This window comes from Myotis yumanensis, unplaced genomic scaffold, assembly GCF_028538775.1.
Source record: "Myotis yumanensis isolate MYYU_CA2020_CCGP unplaced genomic scaffold, mMyoYum1.0.hap1 SCAF_14, whole genome shotgun sequence".
NCBI lineage: Eukaryota > Metazoa > Chordata > Mammalia > Chiroptera > Vespertilionidae > Myotis > Myotis yumanensis.
In genome coordinates, this window is record NW_027223765.1 from 24373970 (window position 1) to 24393040 (window position 19071).

The window sequence follows — 19071 nt, forward strand, 5'->3', positions numbered from 1 at the left end:
ATTGCAATGTCAGAGAGCGCCCACTTCGCTGAGGCCTTTATCAAATTAATTTGCTCTTGAAAACACGTCCAACCACAGGAGAAGATGAACTGACTTTGGGTGCTGCTCAGAATGCAGAAGGGTAAAATGTAGATTAACAAGCCCACTCTCTCTCCAGGTGCCATCAACAGCTATCCTCCTGCAGATCTGAGCCCCAAGTGTGTTAACATCACCTCTCCCAACCCAGAGAACTCGGGCATTGAAAACATTCTACAGTGAGTTGGCAAATTCACAGTTTGGGTAGTACGACAGCTGGAAACAATCCTTAAGAGAATAATTTGAAATGAATGGAGTTTTAGTGTTTTGGGTACAAGAAGTTTGTTTGTGAGATATGTGTATGCTTGTGTGTGTGTGTGTGTGTGTGAGAGAGAGAGAGAGAGAGAGAGAGAGAGAGAGAGAGAGAGAAATAGCCCCAGTCTGTGATGACAGCACAGATAAGGTATTACTAAAAGATCAAATGGGACCCACATTAGCAAGAACCATGTTTCTTTTGTTTTTACAGAAAAAAGGACCTTACAATACCTTATTAGTAACTTTACAACTCCCCTCTACTATTGGGTACTGCAGAAAACTTATAATATCAAAGGTTAGATGTAACCATCTTAGAGCAGCAGAAAAACATGAAAAAGAAAAACATTTGCCGTTTAGTAAACTGAGCCCATATGAAGACTGGCAGAAAGTCTTTTACGTTTGATTTTGTAAAGTACAATCCTTAAGTACTCAATAAAAATTCAGTGATGAAAATAATATTGGTCTGGAGTCCTCCACCACGGATGCAAATGTCTAATTTCCCTTCAGAATATTAAAAAATCACCCTTCCGTCAAATTCCATCCACCACCTGCATTTGGGCCATTCCAATTGCATGCCTAACATTGATTTCTGTGGTATTTATCTAGCTGTATTGACATTTAATCCTGCAAGGGACTTGGCTAACGTATTTTTCCTCTCTTTTCTCTGTCACTTCAGCTTTATTCCTGAGGTGTATGAAATAAAGGCAGAGAACAGTGAGCCGGAAGGTGAATTTGGTTCCCAGGAGCATCATGTCTTTGTATCAGGGAGCAGTGATGAGAATGGTTCTGGGATCACTACTGATCTGATCCAGAAGTTATACTCGCTCTTTTCAGCTGGGGAACTGATGATGAAAGACAAGGAAGAGGCACATTCAGAAGAAATTACAGCTCCGGCAAATGATAAACAACGAGATAAAAAAGGTAACCTTGAATACAATAGACTTGAAGACCCTGGAGCATCTTCTTTGTTTGGGTTTTTTCCTGGTGAAAGATGAGCAATGAGAACTCATTGACAGGGGAGATGACAGGATGGAGGGGCTTATCCTCTAGGGCTACAAGGGGTCCCCAAAGTAAGGGGCCAGGGAGATAAAGCTCCAGAAAGGCAAAAAGGGAATCGGTGGTGTTGACAAAACCAGAACTAAAATAGGTATAAATGCTTGGGGGGGCGTGCGGGGGTCAGGGGATGGAGAGGAGACATGAGAGGAGCAAGATCAAGGTCCGCAGGTCCTGGGTAAGCAGGAGAATCATGTACCCTTTTGCATGATGGAGGTGGAGAGTGTTACAGAAAACTGGAGGAGAGCCAAGCAACGCTTAGAAAGATGGAGTTACATTTATTATTATTATTATTATTATTATTATTATTATTACGTGCGGGCCCAGAGGAAAATGTCTCTCAAATTCTGGGCGAAGTCACACAGTAAGTTTCCTGTATTTATACCATTTTACCCTCTTTGTCTCCCAAATATGGGGTGTTCCGGTCCCCTTTGCAAGTTCTTAAAGAGCCCCTATGTGCTGGGGCTTTGATACCTCAACCAAAGGCTTGGCCTGGTGCCAGCATTGATAACTTCGTCTGGGGGAGGTTTAATGGCCTCTCTGAAATGGGAGGAGTCTTATTTTCCTTATTATTTAAGCAAGTATTTACAGAAGCCAAATAGCAGGGTTAAATTTTCAAACAACAGTTTTTATATAAGATGGATGCTTCAAGAGGAACTGTGCAACTAGCCTCAGGGTCTGCCTTCTACCTTAGCAACCAGGGCTTCCCTGGTCTGAGATGCAGGCTCCTAACTGAGTGGCATCTGCAGAGAACAGGCTGCTGTGGTTCTGAGGCCTCTGTGGTGGCTGAGGGCAGCTTCTTAGGCTGCGTGGGGAGACAGCGATGGACCTACAGCTAAAGAGAAATAGGGGATGGAGAATAGGCAGCTGTCGTAGGCTCCAGGGCAGCTACTCTCAAGCTTTGCTGTGTACCAAAATTAGGTGGGAAGTTTTCTTAAAATAATGATTTCTGTGTATCTACTAAAGCTGAAAATATGCATATCCTGTGACCCAGCAATTATACTCCAATGTGTATACCCAACCTAAAAATATATACTCACCAAAATGTATGTACTAGAATGTTCATAACAGCACTATGTGTAGTAGCCCCAAAGTGGGAACAAAAACACCCAGTAGCAGATATGATAAATAAATTTTGGTGTAGTTATATAATAAAATACTGTGTATATATGCAACATGTATATGAAACACTATATATATTACATATATATACTTTATACATATATATAGTATATTAGATGTGGGTATAACTGTAGATATAGAAAAAAATCAGTAAAATGATGAAAAATAGAGATGAGGAGAGAAGAAATATGAAAAATATAGACAGAAATGGGAGAGAAGATAAGATGTAAGGAAAGGAAAATCAAATGTAAATGTGATGAAATACCTGGCTCCAGTCTAGATGGACTAAACCCACTTTAGTCTTAAAATAGAGCAAGCCCATGCTGCCTATTTCTCCCACAGATTAACTATACCTGAAAACTCTGAACAAAACACAAAAGCAACTGCCTGAGAACTCTGCAAAGTGAACAAAAGCAGACACATTGTGAAGGGGCATGAGTTTCCTGCTTTCTTTTCTCTTTTCTTCTGGGGCTTTGTGCTAAGGATGGGCCCCAGCAAAACTCAGTAGTGACCCCATTTCTCTTGGCAGAAGAACTAGGAATAGGGGCCCCTGTTTGTCGAAGATGGTGGAAGAAATTCCCATATTTTCCCTCTTTCCCTTCATGGTTTTGCTTTGAAGGTGGGCACAGTTTGGAGCTGAGTGAAGGGCCAGACAGCTAAAATGAAAGAGAAACCCAGTCTTTCTGGCCAGAGGAACCAGGAAGAGAGGTCCTATTGGTCAGCAGGTGGGGGTAACCTCAGAGAGAAGAGCACTTGAGAAGAGGATCCTCTAATTCTAATTATGGGAACTGCACAAGTCCCAGGCTCTCCCCAGGGTTGGGGAAGACCCAAAAGAGGATAGCGAAGGCTTTGGACAGTAAACTGAGATTGAAACCACTGCCCATAGAAGCGACACAGCACCTGCATTCTGAACCTACCTGGTTGATTGCCTGCCACAAAAAAAATTTGTTTTTAATTCTACAGAGAATTATAATAGGACTTGGAGTCTATACAACACAATATTCAAAATGTTCAGAATAGAATCCAAAATTATGCGACATACAGTGAACCAGGAAATGTGAACTATTTTCAACAGAAAAGACAATCAACAGATGCCAACTCAGAGCTGACTCAGATGTTGCAATTATCAAAATGACATTCATGCAGCTATTTAACTATCCTCCGTGAGAGAAAACAAACAACTTGAATTGAAGAGAAAGATAGACATCATCAGCAGAGAAATAGAGATAACAATGAAGAACCGAAAGGAAATTTTGGAATTAAAAGAATATATATACAATATCTGCAATTTAAAAGTTCACTGATGGGTTCAATAGCAGAGTAAAAACGACAGAGAAAGAGTCATGAACTTAAAGATAGACTACTTACATAATCCAAAGAGAAGAGATTTTTTTAAAAAGTGAACAGAGCCTCAGAAACTTGTGGAACAATATCAAAAGGTCTAACATTTGTTTCATTGACATTCCAGTAGGAAAGTAGAAAGTTAGATTTGTTCAGGAAAAATATATATATTTGAGGAAATAATGGCCAAACACTTACCAAAGTGGTAAAATATATAACTTTACAGATTTGAAAACTCCTCTCAGACACATGATAGATTGCTGAAAGCAAAAGGTAAAGAAAACTATTGAAGTGTCTAGAGAAAAACTACATATATCAAAAGAAGGGAACAACTATTCAAATGACTGTATATTTATCATTCAAAATCATCAAGACTAGAAAACAGTGAAACAACATATTTTTTCTTTAGTGTTGAAAGAAAAGACCTATGAACACAGACTTTTATAACCAGTGAAAATAGTCCTTTGGAATAAAGGCAAGTGAAGACATTCTCAGATAAAAGAAAATTAAGAGAATGTGTTGTCAACAGACATATATTCTAAAGGAGAATTATGATGGACAACCAGGGACTGGATTGAAGGGAGTCAATGACTGGTGACTGAAAGGGTGAGAAAACTGAGGAAGGTATTCAAAGTGCATCCCTTTCAAGTACTTTCACTCATAATGAAAAGATATTTAGATGTTAACTTTAAAATATGGAAGTTAAGAGTACATGATTTTTTCCCTTTGAGGTGGGTACATAAGGAAGAGTGTTTAAGACTGCAGATGGGAGCATCTCTAAGATGCTGTCATGGGCCAGGTTCCCTGGCGCTGACCCTGAGGTGAGGATTCATGTGCCTGTAACTTACTGAGGAGACTCTCATGGGAAACCAGGAAAGGAATGGAGGAAGCAGGACAGGGGAGGAATGGGAGCCAAACAGGGTATTTTCTGGGGCAAAGTGCTAAAGAGGACAGCCCTCGGTCGCTCCTCTCAGCACTAGGGCATTTGAAGAATCATTCTGCACCAAGGCAAGAAGTTGGTTGTTTTGTTTTGTTTTTTCACTTGTAGGTCTTTGATTGGTCAAGAGCTGCCCAAGGGAGAGATCAACACTCCCAGGTACTCATGCTGCAGGTGGTTAAAGCTGCTCCAGTGGCTGCAGGGCAGCCTTGAGAAGAGTAATAGGTGTTGATGCCTGAAGCAAAAGCTCACATGGGCGTGAGGGTGGAGAGGATGGTCAAGGAGGGAAGAGGAATAAGAGGAGAAGGAATGTTGTCAAGAAATTAATGTTACAAAAAGATCAGAGGGTTTCTGGGCAGAGCCCTGACATTGTCTACTACACATTTCTGCTAGCTTTGATTCAATGATACCAGCCACTGAATGTGCTAAGCATGGAATTTCAGATCATGAATATACCAGTGTTTTCCCAGGAAGAAGTATATCTATAATAGTTGTATTTATATATTACTCATTTGCATCTATTATTACAATAAAAGCCCTGAATTGAGCTTTCATTTTTACTACTGAAAATGGCAAAAACCATGTGTGTTTATTTTAGATGTGGTGTATAAAGCAATAGTCTCTAGAGATAACATTTTAAACAAATCTAAGAGCAATCATATTTTTATGTTTTGCAGCTGGTAAGGACACACGATGATCACAGCAGAAAAGAAGTTAGCTTCATTGGCATGTGTAACTCCCTGTGGCTCTAACCAGAAAGTATACATAAATTTTCTATTAAAGGTGGAGGGGTAAGTTGCAGGAATTTTTCAGTTTTTACAACTGGCTAATAATATACTGAATTTGTTCTGTTCAAATCTACGGGAAAGACTTTTCTGAGTGAAGACATCAGTGAGCGGAACTGAGAAACTGGGGATGATTTAATTTCTCCTGAGAATGACTTAATTTCTCCTGAGAACTGAGACAGCTGACCTTGAAGAGTCAACAGAATCTTTTCTTTGCCAACTCTGTAGAGTTCAGGCATCAATTCTGATGATATATCTGCCTAAAGAAGATTTTTGTCATAATTTTCCTCACATCTATATCGCCAATTGAACTCTTGAGTAAAAAGCAGTTAGAATTAGAACTTCCTAGGAATGTCTCCTATTTATGCACAGAACTGGAAACTCATGCCCGTGTCTTCAATTCTGCTATGACCCTAATGTTGCATCTCTTACTGCTTGCCCTGTGAAATCCACCCACCATAGTCCAGGCTTGCTCTTTACCAGGGCATTTGCAAAATAATGGAATTTGTGAGGAAGCAAAAAGAGCGATGGGCTAATTTGCGGAACTGCTGTTTGGTGCTCTGATCATTTGTTTTATGTTTAGCCTGCTTTGTGTGTACTTGATTTTTACAGCAACAAAACAAAACATTGGAAAGCAAGAGTACGCTCTAAGACCAGAGCTGTTCTTGGGAATTACAGTGTAGCAAGAGACAAGTTCTAAAATAAAAGCAAAAAAATAAAAAATAAAATAAAACAAAAGCAACACTGACCCAGAAGCTTTTATTTAACTGCAGTCTTACTCAGACAGACACATTGGAACAGGATTAAACACATTTGGAAAATAATACATAAATGTAAAATAAGCCAATAGTGAATTCCTTTTTAAAAAAATCACTTAATTTGGTTAAGGCAAGAAGTAATTACCAAGCTAATGAATATATATTGCATATTTAAAAGGCGACTATGTTAGTGGGGTAATACTCTAAGCAATTTTGTACTTTTTCCATGTAGTTTTCTTTAACATTACTCTTGTTGTTTGAATAATTGAAAAATAATCTAATTAATTATTTATTGGCTATCAAAAGTTTTAAAGTAATCATTTATTGCTCTCTGGTAAGTTCTAAAGCAAAGGCTACTCATTTAATAAGGTTCTGTGGGGTGTGTGTGTGTGTGTGTGTGTGCCCATGAGAAATACATCAGATCTCTAAATCTGAAAGTAACATGGGTTATCAAGAATGTGAAGCCAGAAGAACTCACACCCTGCTGATGGTGTAAACTCTTCCACTTTGAACAACATTTGAGCAATGTCTAGTTAGGTTGATGATGTACCTACCCTGCAACTCACCAATCCCACTGGGATCTACATGCCTATAGAAGCTCTCACAGATGTACACAAGGAACCAAATGCAAACACATTCACTGAAGTGTTGTGTGTTCTAGTGAAGACTCAAACAAACTCACCTGAAAAGATAAATGTGGTTTGGTTTGGTGGAGAGGCACTGGCATGGGAAGTGACAAGGAAACAAAACCTAGCAAGGTCTGTGTGTATATTTGTGCACTGAGGTGAAATGGGGATGTTGGGAGTATGTGAGCAGGGCTTATACGGCCAGAGTGACTGGAATGGAAATCTAGGGATTAGCGGAAGCTGAGGCCACGGCAAGCATGGTGCGTTGCTAAACACCATTTGTTAAAGCTTTAAAAAAAAAAAAACAACCCAGCACTTAAAAATAATCTTGAACCATTCCACAATAGCCAATCTATTGAATGTGGCATGATCTATAAGCAAAACTGCATGTCCTCAAAAGGGGGCCATGGCACAGGCATGAAGCACACATTTTTCCCAAGGTTCAGTGCAGAAATGATCCTTAGACTGTGGTTTCAGGGGACTTGGACAATGAATGCACTGCAGGACAGCTGGGCAGAATTACAGATGACTAAGGATGCTGGGATATCTCTGGAAAACTTCATCTGTCATTTTACATCTGATTCCTAAATCTTTAATCTCAGTGTAAGCAGAGGGGTTTGAGCATTTGAATATTCATTGTTGAAAATTTGCATAGCTCCTCCTGGACTCCCTGAGTTGGAACCTCCTTTTATCTCTGACCCAGAACTCTGGAATGTTCTTTTGACTAAATTTCTTTAGCCTCTCATTATCACTTTGACAACCGTAGTGCCTCTCACCGATAGGAGGCCAGGAACGTGCTCAGTAATTACTTTTCTTTGTGAAAGAAGGGAAGAATGAGTAAGCCTCTCTTGCTGAGCCTGGCTGCTATCCTTTTGGCCTCCCTCTCTTCTCCCCACACTGACTTTGGGCTCTGTATTGAGAAGTCTTATGACAGCTCATTGTCCTCTACACAGATGTTGCCGATGAGGACAACAGCTGTGTGGAGACCTGGTTCACCAGCCAACTGTTTGCAAATCTCTTACAAGAGAATATGTTAGACTCCAAGATGATGGACTTTATGAGACTAGCCTAGTAAGCGGCATAAATCATCTCTTATCCTCTCAGTTGCTGGCACTTCTGCAAAGTACAAATACATTTTTTTCTTGTATAATAAAATTGATCTACAAGTGCCCCATGTTTCGTGGCTTTGGAGGGCCTCTCTGCTCGAAGTGTAGCTGACTGATGGGCCATGAACCAGAGCATCAACATCACCTGGGGGCCTGTTAGAAATGCAGAATGTCTGGGCTTTCCCCCAAGTCAATTGGATCAAAACCTACATTTTAACATTTCCAGGTGATTCGTGTGTACATTGAGGTTTGAGAAGGGCTGGCCTATGATTCACTTGCTTGAAGCTCTGCGAGTGAGTACACGCATTTTGCAGGTTTTCAGTTCAACTGGCGCCGCATATGGAGCATCTACCGTGTAGCATGCATTATGCCAGAGAGAGAGAGGAGGTAAAAATAAATAAAAGGTGATATATCCCTTGAGCTCATGGCCTAGCTGGGAAGACTGACTCAGAAAGAGATCACTCCAATTTACTGTAGCCGTGCTAAGGGGCAGGTATGCAGAGAGCACTGTGGGAACATGGAACAGGTCTCCTTCCCTGAGACTCGGGACCCAGAGAAGGTTTCTTCAAGAAGAGGTTCTTCGATCTGAACGAAGATGATTGGCTCCGACTTGGCCAGGCAAAAATTGGGTAAGCGATCCAGGAAAAAGTAATTGCCTTTTCTGGTTCTTTGTCCTTAAATTGGGTTTTTGTCTAAATCATAAACCCCATTGTGTCCATAGGGAAGGGGGTTAATGGTATGGATCTGTATTGCTAAGCTGGGCCAGGAGTGATGGGAGAGGAGGACAGAGAGGTTAGCACGGGCCAGCCATACGGGACCTTGTGTGCCATGTTGGAGGTTTAGAGTCTATCCTAGAGGCACCAGAAAAGGAATGTGGTTGGATTTTTATTATGGCTGCTGAGGGAAGAACGAATTGAAGGGGAGAAAAGCTAATCTAATAGGATAATTGGTGAGCCGGGCAAGAATGGGTAGTGGTGTTGGAGATGAGTGGACATAGAAGGGATATAACTGAAAGGTAAAATGAGCCCTGGCTGGGTGCTCAGTTGGTTGGAGCATCGTCCCATTCACCAAAGAATTGCAGGTCCGATTCCCAGTCAGGGAAAATCCCTAGGTTGCCGCCTGACCTCCGTTTCAGGAAATGTATGGGAGGCAACCAATTGACTTTTCCCTCTCCTCTCTCTCTGTCCCTCCCTCCCTCTCTTCCTCTTTCTCTTCCTTTCCCTTCCCCTTCCTCTTTCTCTAAAAGTCAATAAAAACATATCTTGTGGGGGAGGATTTTTTTTTTTAAAAGTAAAATGAACAGGACATAATTGATTCGTTCGGACAGAGGATAAGGGAGAGGACTGGATACCTAGAACAGTGGTTCTCAAACTTGTGGGCTTAAGAATCTCCTGGCGGAACCCAGCCCCAGATTTCCTGATCTAGCAGGTCTGGTGTGGGACCTGAGGATGTGCATTCCTAACAGGCTTCCAACTCATGCCGAGGCTGCTGGTCCTCAGGTCACACGTTGAGAAACCCTGCTCTAGTGCAGCTCAATGGTTCTCGCTTTAGATGGCTCATTGGGAGCAGCTGAGGAGTTGTTTTTTTAAATTGTTGATGGCTGACCCTAGTCCCCAGGGATGCTGATTGAATTTGTATGGTGCAGCCTGGATGCTGGGCATTTTTAAAGCTCCAGGTGATTTTACTGTGCAGCTGAGTATCAGCTAAATACTACTTAATTAGATTAAGAACTCAGGAAAAGGAGCCCTGTTGATGTTTCTTAAATTTGTAAAAATTATGTCTTAATATTCTTATTTTCTTGTGGCACCTAAATATTTCATTATATGTGTCAGTAAATGTGTGCAAATACGTTGTCGATCCATTTGGAAGATCATTATGATATTTGATGATTTCTATCTAAAAGGACAGATACTGAAAAGACCAAATAGACACTATTTTTATACCTAAGGCAGGAGGAAAAGTGTGTGTGTGTGTGGGGGGGGGGGGGGGGGGGGAGGTTGTTGAGTTCTTTCTATGTACCAGATGCTGTGTAATAAATTCTATATATACATCATTTCGCTTAATGCTGACATCCAAAGGAAGAGTAAGATATCATTATCTTCACTTTATTAATGAGGGATCCAGGATTCAGAAAAGGTACAGCGGGATTTAGATCTGAATTTGTCTGGTTCTTCCAAAGACTGTATTCTGTATGCACCTTCTCATGAGAAGAGGAACTGGCTATAAGGCAAAGAGAAAATTAGTCAGAATTAGGCTTGAGTTCTAGTCCTAATTCTACCTTAAACTAATTGTGCCAATCAGGGCCTCGATTTTCTGGGGATACAAATTGTATCTAGCGCATTAAATGAACTAATACTTAGCACAATGCCTGGCATATGGAAGATAAATAATGTTAACTCTTATTATCTTCCTCCTCTTCATCATAATTATAATTAAAATGGAGATGGGATGATTTTCCCTACAATGTCCTCAGTTTATAAATTCTGCGATAAATAATTTGCTACTTCCTTTGGTATCTGCAGCTTTTTTCTGAAACCTGTTGACCAGTGACCTCATCTTAAGGATTGGTCTTTACTTAAAATCAACCACTCCTTCCTGTAACCCCCTAGCTCTGCCTCGTCCCTGGGGTGTCCAGCCCGCTGTGTGTTTCATTCATAGCAGTGACAGAGCTGTGATTTGGTGACTCTCAGAGGATCCCCTCAGCGGAACTTTTATGCTGTGTAACTGTGTGCAGCACATTCTGCGGCACCTGACTGAGCCCTCCTGCCAGACCAGCAGCTTTACTGTCCAGTGAACACATTTGCAGTGATAAATGGATCACCCTCCACAGTGTCAATGCCATGATCTCACTCTGTTATCTGCTATCCTGTAGGCCAGTGGTTGGCAAACTGCGGTTCGCGAGCTACGTGAGGCTCTTTGGCCCCTTGAGTGTGGCCACGAAGTTTCAATCGCACTGTACCTGTGCGCCCGCACGTGGTATTTTGTGGAAGAGCCACACTCGAGGGGCCACAGTTTGCCGACCACTGCTATAAGCTATTTCATGGTCCAGGATGCAATTTGGAATCATGGCAAGAGGAAGACTTGTTCTGCCACATACTGGCTATGTGATGCTGGGCTTGTGGCTTAACTTCTGGAAGCTCCATTTTTCTGTCTACACATGTAGCTGTGAAATTGGTTCGGTGAGACTTGGCATGTGTAACGTGCTAATATAATACGGTGTCTGGCTTGCAGCAGCTACTCAATAAAAGTTAGGGACCATCCCTCATGACTCTGTTTGAAAGGCTGGTGCTAACTCTCAAGGTAATCCAAGCAACAAGGTTGGGTAGCACTTTTGAGAGGAGTGATCATGGTTCTGTAAGCCTTTGACAATGGATTTGCCTTCACTGTGATGCTGCTGTCGCTCTTTAAGAGGCGGATTTCGCCACAGCTCTCACTTCAGCATTTCTCCTTGACCCGGGTTGGGATGTGACCTCAGACACCTTCACACTCACAGCTCTTCCATAGCAGTGAGCTGAGTACGTGGTGGGGCAGGATCGATGGCGTTCCCCCAGTGCCTTCCGGTGCCCAGCAGGCTGAGTCAGCCTCCCCTAAACACAAGTGACTGTCTCAGGGCTTCTGCCAGCGTTTGCAACCTGCCTGGTTGGAAGACTTTTTGATGCCCAGAAACAGCCCCTGACCTCAGCATCCAGGTCTCTTTCCCACTAAGTAGGGTTTTAACATGCAGCATAGTTTTACCCCAACGCCATTGGATGCAACTAACATAGGACCCAATTTGCTTAGTTTTGACCAGAAATCACTTGGAGCTGATGTTACAGCAATTTTGTGGCTGTGTTTCTCAGGAAAGTGGTGTTTTTTTTTCTCAAAGTGGGGTCCAGGGGCCACTTCCATCAGAATTTCACAGGCCTTATTGAAATGCAGAGTCCCAGGCCCTCCAATCCTACTGAATTAAAATATCTGGCTGTAAACACAGAAGCTGCATTTTCACATGCCCTTTAGGTGATTTTTATGCAGATTGTATTCTAATTTTACAATCTGAATTGCTATAAAAGCATTACTCGCTCCAACTTTAAAAAAATCAAATACCATTTGCTTCCTTTCCCCTCCCAGACCCATTTCCCAGAGGACACCATATAAACTTTTACTACTTCTAGTTTGTACCTCTCTATTTCTAAAGAATGTGCTAATACCTCCATTTTTATATCATAATAATTTTAGACACTATCTACTGAATTCCTGTAATAACTGATACACATGTAGCAATTTATTTAGCATAACTATCCATCCTTACCTTCTTGATACAGTCCCTTAGGTTTTTGTTCAGTCAAGAGGGTTACTATTTTATATCTGTCTGTAGAGAGATTGCTTAGTATTGAGCCAAGAAGGGACTATAAATCTTTTTCAACTTCTGTTTTATCTTGGAATTTCAGCTCTGTCAAAGAATTCTCAATTTTATTTTCTAAATGGTCAAACATAGCAAATACTTAGCTTTTCTTTCCCTTGCCTGGGACACTCACTCCCAGAGAACCCCCATTCTTCTGCTCTGTGCAGACTCTTAATTCTGCTTTCCTTGTTAGATTGCTTTTGACCTGGTTCCATGTCTTCCTCTTTCTTAGTTCACTTGCTTATTTTGAAAAACCATCCTCCAGTAACTTCCCTAAGAACTAGTACATCACAGATATAATTTTCGAGTCCTTACACGCCCCCAAATGACTTTATGCTGCCCTCACACTTGGTTGATGGTTTGTAGTGGGTTGAATTGTGTATTCCCAAAACCCATGTCTACGTGGAACCTCAGAATGTGACCTTAGTTGGAAATAGGGTTTTTGCAGATATAGTTAAGATGAGGGCATACTAAATTAGACTGGGCCCTAACTTCAATAACTGATGTCCTTACACAAAGGCCATTTAAAGACACAGACACAAACAGAAGAAAGAAGGACATGTGAAGACAGAGGAAGAGACTGGAGTGTGGTACCAACAAGCAGGAACACTGGGATTGCTGACAACCACAGAGACCAGGAAAGGAACATGGCACAGATTCTCTCTCAGAGCCTCTTTAAAAAAAACACAGCCTCCCAACACCTTGACTTTGGACTTCAGGTCTCTGTAACTGTGAGAGAATAAACTTCTGTTGTTTTAAACTGCCATTTTGCCATTTTGTTATGGTAGCCTCAGAAAACTAGTACATGATTTATCTGGGTATAAAATTCTATGTTGACCTTAGAATTGAGCATCATTTGCTTCCCAATTATGCCAGCACTACTCCATGGTGTTAGAGCTTCCAGTGTTGGTTTGAGGAATCTACTGCCCCTTTAATTCCCATTTTTTTGTATGCGAAGTACTCCTCCCACCACAAGCTATTAGGATATTTCTTTATTCCCAGTACCTAAAATTTATAAAGATCTTTCCTAATGTATTTCCTTTTTTTTTATTAATTGAGATGGGCACACAGATGTTTTTAATCTGGCAAGTCAAGTCCCTCAATTCTGGGTAGTTTTTGTTGTTGTTTTTTCTTTGAAATTTTCCTCTTCTTTATTTGTTGAAAGTTAAAATCTCCCAGATTGATGTTCCCGACTTTCTTATCCTGTTTCTGTTTCTCTGTTTCTCTTTTGTTTTGCTTCCCTGAGATTTTCTCCATGTTGCATTTTTTGTTTCTCTGGGTCTTTCTCATACTGGAAACTCTCCTCAGATGCCCAGTGATGCTTGGCTGCCTATATTTAATTTTTTTTTTTTAACTTATTGGGGTGACATTGGTTAATAAAATTATATATGTTTTAAGTGAACAATGAAGACTGGGGCAGCAAATAGCTGATTGGAAACTCTCTGTGAAAGAGAGGGTTGCCAACCAATTCTGGTGAGAGGAAGAGAGCTTAGCCAGGGCTGGGCAAACTTTTTGACTCGAGGGCCACAATGGGTTCTTAAACTGGACCGGAGGGCCGGAACAAAAGCATGGATGGAGAGTTTGTGTGAACCAATATAAATTCAAAGTAAACATCATTACATAAAAGGGTACGGTCTTTTTTGTTTGTTTGTTTTATTGCCCACGGCTGGCTTAGGCCCCAACCACTTTGCCTAAAAGATTTCAGTAGTTCCCCCTGTGGCCTCTGTCTCATCCACACCTTTTGTACTTGCTGCTTTAAATCCCAAGCTTTTCTAAAATTCAGATTGTTTCTTTTATCTCCCTTTCAAAAACCAAGTTTGTAGTTTTCTCCACTCTGCTAAGAAAGTCACCACTCTTTCTGAGAGATATTGCTCTCAAAAAAATTTGTGTTAATTCTTATTCATGGCTGTGTATTCTCTACTTCTCTTTATGTTTGTATGGTGATCTCTCTTTCCTTTTATTTTCTAATGTACAACACACAGCAAATATTTTTTATTATTTAAAAATTTTTAAATTAAATTTATTGGGATGACAGTTAATAAAATTATATTGGTTTCTGGTGTACAATTCCATAACACATCATCTGTGTATTGCATTATATTCACCACCCCAGAAATATTTCTATTATTACATTTGTTTAGTGAGAACTCTTCAGTTAAACAAGAACACTGACAATGAAATTAGAGAGAGATGAGTGGACCCCAGTTCTGACATTTATTACACACTTAGTGTTTTTGAAACTCAGCTTCCTGTTTTTAAAGAGAGGTGGAAATACCCATCTATGAATAGTCAGACTAGTCAATAGAGCAGCGGTTCTCAACCTGTGGGTCGCGACCCATTTGGCGGTCGAACAACCCTTTCACAGGGGTCGCCTAAGACCATTCTGCATATCAGATAATTACATTACGATTCATAACAGTAGCAACACTACAGTTATGAAGTAGCAACGAAAATAATTTTGTGGTTGGGTCATAACATGAGGAACTGTATTAAAAGGGCCAGAAGGTTGAGAACCACTGCCATAGAGGTTCATGATTCTCACTCTGGGGATTCCAGTTAACGAGATCACAAGTAGGAAGAAAGCCATGGTGAGTGTAGGCTAATTCCTATAATCCTTCCAGATCCTCAGCATTTTGCCCCATGGTGTGGAATAAAAGAATGACTATGGGGAGTGATCAATTAATTTAACAAAATCATTTTGTTTCAGAAACTTTCTGATAGAGAACCATCATCAAAGATTAACTCACGCACAGTGCAAAGGAGAGAGAGGAAGATGTTGAAAATTGTAAGCTATCTCTTCGTTTGGTCAGTGTGACTTCTCCACAAGAATAGGGCTGATTGGAAAGGAGTCTTTTACATAGTTTCCAAAGACAGTTTCTCATTTTTTAAAATCAAACTGTGAAACCCTCAGGAATAAGAAAACATTAATTCAGTGCCAGAATTCATAAAGATAATAACAAAATGTTCATGGCTCAAGAAAAGAGTTCTCACAACATGTTGAATAGTTGTATTTTAAACATTAACAAATGTTCCAAATTTCCACATGGAGGTCCAGACTGCCTGATTTCCTCAAATTTTAGGTACTGCTTAATGAAATATTATTTCCCCAACAGCCTACTGACTCTTATTCACGAAAAGTAGAATATTTGTACTCTGAATGTCATGAAGGCATGTTTGGAAACATTTTCATTATTTCTTGCTGCTCAAAATGACATATTTTCTTTTTGAACTAATATTTTTCTGATTTTAAAAATAATGTGTCAAACAAAAAATTTCAAATAAACAAGTCACACTAATATCTGGCATTACAGTTAAAGCTTATCTCAATTTGGATGCTCCATGCTCATAAAAAAATAATCTGTATTTAGATTTCATAAAATTAAAGTTAAAAAAAGTAGATTGTAGGAGGGAGCGTGAATAGGTAGAGCACAGAAGATTCATAGGACAGTGGAAATATTCCTGAGGACACCATAATGATGGATATATATTACACATTAATTCGAACCTATGGAATGTACAGTATCAAGATTGAACCATAAATGTAAACTCTGGATTTTGGGTGATAATGATGCGTCAGTGTAGATTTACTGATTATGAAAAATGTGCCACTATAGAGGGACATGTTGATCATGGGAAATCTCTGTATTCTCCTCTTAATTATGCAGTGAACCTACAACTGCTCCAAAAAAAATTTTTTTTGAGTAGGTTGAAATACCAAGTTGTTCCAAAAATGTAATAGTTTTCTAATACCTATGTTGGGCATCAGTTTTTTAAATGTAAATATTCAGCCCAGCCAGTGTGGTTCAGCGGTTGAGCATCAACCCATGTACCTGGAGGTCACTGGTTCAATTCCAGGTCAGGGTACATGCCCAGGTTTGGGGTTCCAACCCCAGTAGGGGACGGGCAGGCGGTAGTCAATCGATGTTTCTAGCTCTCTCTCCATCTCTCTTCCTCTCTTTCTAAAATCTTGATAAAAACATTTTTAAAATAAAAATTAATGTTTGTAATTATAGCTGACATACAATATTAGTTGCAGGTGTACAACATTGATTAGACATTTACATGATGTGTGGCGTGATCTCCCCCTCCTCTACCTCTTCTCCCTCCTGCCCTCCTCCCCCGCCCCCCGCCATAAGTCTAGTACCCATCTGACACCATACATAGTTTTTACAATATTATTGACTGTATTCCAAGGCTGTATTATATATCCCCATGACTGTTTTTATAACTGGCAATTTGTTCTTCTTAGTCCCTTCCTCTTTTTGATCCATCCTCCAAATTTCCATCTGGCAACCCTCAGTTCTCTGTGTTTATGGGTTTATTTCTGTTTTATTTTGTTTTTAGATTCCTCATACAGGGTGGGGGAAAAGTAGGTTTATAGTTGTTCACATGGAAAATAATACAATAATAAATAATAATGCAAGAATAAACTGTGTTTTGCTTACTCACAACTGTATACCTACTTTTGCCCCTCCCTGTATAAGAAAAACCATATAGTATTTGTCTTTTTCTGTCTGACTTATTTCACTTAACATAATACTCTCTAGGTTCATACATGTTGTCGCAAATGGCAAGATTTCATTCTTTTTTATGGCTGCGTAACATTCCACTGTAGGTATGTACCACATCTTCTTTATCCCTCTATCTACTGGTGTTGATGGACACTTAGGTTACTTCCATATCTTGTCTATTGTAAATAAAGCTGCAATGAACATAGGGCTGTATATATTTTTTTGAATTACTGTTTTTTATTTCGTCAGATAAATACCCAGAAGTGGGATTGCTGAATCATATTGCTGGATCCAGTTTGCTAATATTTTGTTGAGGACTTTTGCATTTATGTTAATCAGGGATACTGACCCATAATTTTTTTTGTAGTGTTTTTGTCTGGTTTTGATGTCAGGTTAATGCAGGCCTTATAAAATGAGTTAGGGTGCCTTCTCTTCAATTTTTTGGAATACTTTGAAAAGGATAGGTATGAATTCTTTGAATGTTTGTTAAAATTCACCTGTAAAGGCATCTGGTCTGGGGCTTTGTTTATTTGGAGTTTTTGATCACTGATTCAGTTGTGTTACCAATTATCAATTTGTCCAAATTTTATGTTTCCTCCTTAGAAGATTGTATGTTTCTAGGAATTTATTCACTTTTTCTTTGTTCAAAATCTGTTCAGTTTCTTACAATCCTTTGTATTTCTGTGGTGTCAGTTGTCACTTCTCTTTCACTTCTGATTTTATTTGGGCCCTCTTTTTTTCTTGATGAGTCTGGTTAAAGGTTTATTAATTTTATCTTTTCAAAAAATCAGCTCTTGGATTTATTGATCTTTTGTGTCGCTTTTTGACTCTACTTTGTTTATTTTCACTCTGGTCTTTATTATTTCCTTCCTTCTACTTGCTTTGGGCTTTGTTTGTTCTTTTTCTAATCTTTTAGGTGTGAATAAGATGGTTTATTTGAGATTTTTCTTGTTTCTTGAGGTAGGCCTGCATTGCTGTGAATTTCTGTCTTAGAATTGCTTTGGCTCTGTCCCATGGATTTAGGGTCATTGTGTTTTTATTTTCATTTGTCTCTTTTTGATTATCTCTTGTTCTCATTGTTAACCCATTCATTTAATAGCATGTTACTTAACGTGTTTGTGTGTTTTTCAGATTTCAACTTGGAATTGACTTTTAGTTTCATATCCTTGTGATCAGAGAAGATGATTTTTATCGCTTCAATCTTCTTAAATTTGTTGAGATTTGCTTTGTGGCTTTACATGTGGTTTATCTTGGAAAATGTTCCATGTGAACTTAAAAGGAAAGTATATTCTTCTCTTTTGGATCCTAAAAACATTAATTAAGTCCATCTGGTCTGATGTGTCATTTAAGGTCACTGTTTTCTTGCTGATTTTCTATCTGAATGATCTATCCATTAATGTCAATGGGACATTAAAGTCTCTTACTATTACTGTATTGCTGTCACTGTCCCCCTTTATGTCTGTCAATGTTTTCTTTATATATTTAGATGCTCCTATGTTGGGTACATAGATGTTTTTGAGAGTTATATCCTCTTGCTGGAATGATCCCTTTTTCATTATGAAATGCCCTTCCTTGTCTCTTGTTACAGCCTTGCTTTAATGTCTATTTTTTTCTGATGTAAGTGTGGCTAACCCAGCTATCTTTTTCATCTCTATTTGCGTGAAATATTTCATCCCTTTACTTTTAGTCTGTGTGTGTCATTTGCCAGGCTTGTGATCATTTAATTAAAGTTATGTTCCAAGCCAACACTGCCACAGCTTATGGCACACTTGGGGCCTCCTGATGGTAGTTACTATGCAAGTTGAGAATGGCGGCCACTTGTGCTGTTTGGGGTTTGTGGACCTTGGGGAGATTTTAGGAAAGTCTGCCCTTGATCCAAGGCAGGAGGCTTGTATGGAAAAGCTACCGGAAGTGGCTTGGGTAGCATGGGGCAGGGCCTTAGGGAATCACCAGAATGGGGCAAACAGTGTTAACCAGGTTAACTGAGAGCTCAGAGAGACTATGCCTATTGGCTGGGGATGGGGTGGGGGTGGAGCTCAACAAAGGAGCAATGATGCCCTGACGCTAGTGGATTAGGTTCTTTCCTGTATGTCCCTGGTGCTTTTCAAAATGCTTCCCCTG

The 19071-nt window shown here is 39.9% G+C and overlaps 1 protein-coding gene across 1 annotated transcript in view; it reads left to right on the forward strand.

Annotated features, from left to right (window-relative positions):
- COL6A5 (collagen type VI alpha 5 chain) overlaps positions 1-6273 on the forward strand; it is a 105316-nt gene extending 99043 nt beyond the window's left edge. The window contains exons 39-41 of the mRNA XM_070433378.1: positions 158-254; positions 1007-1251; positions 5461-6273. Coding sequence (XP_070289479.1) covers positions 158-254; positions 1007-1251; positions 5461-5480 — 362 coding nt within the window. The 3' untranslated portion in view covers positions 5481-6273. The remainder of the gene's footprint in view (positions 1-157; positions 255-1006; positions 1252-5460) is intronic.
- Positions 6274-19071: the final 12798 nt, after the last annotated feature.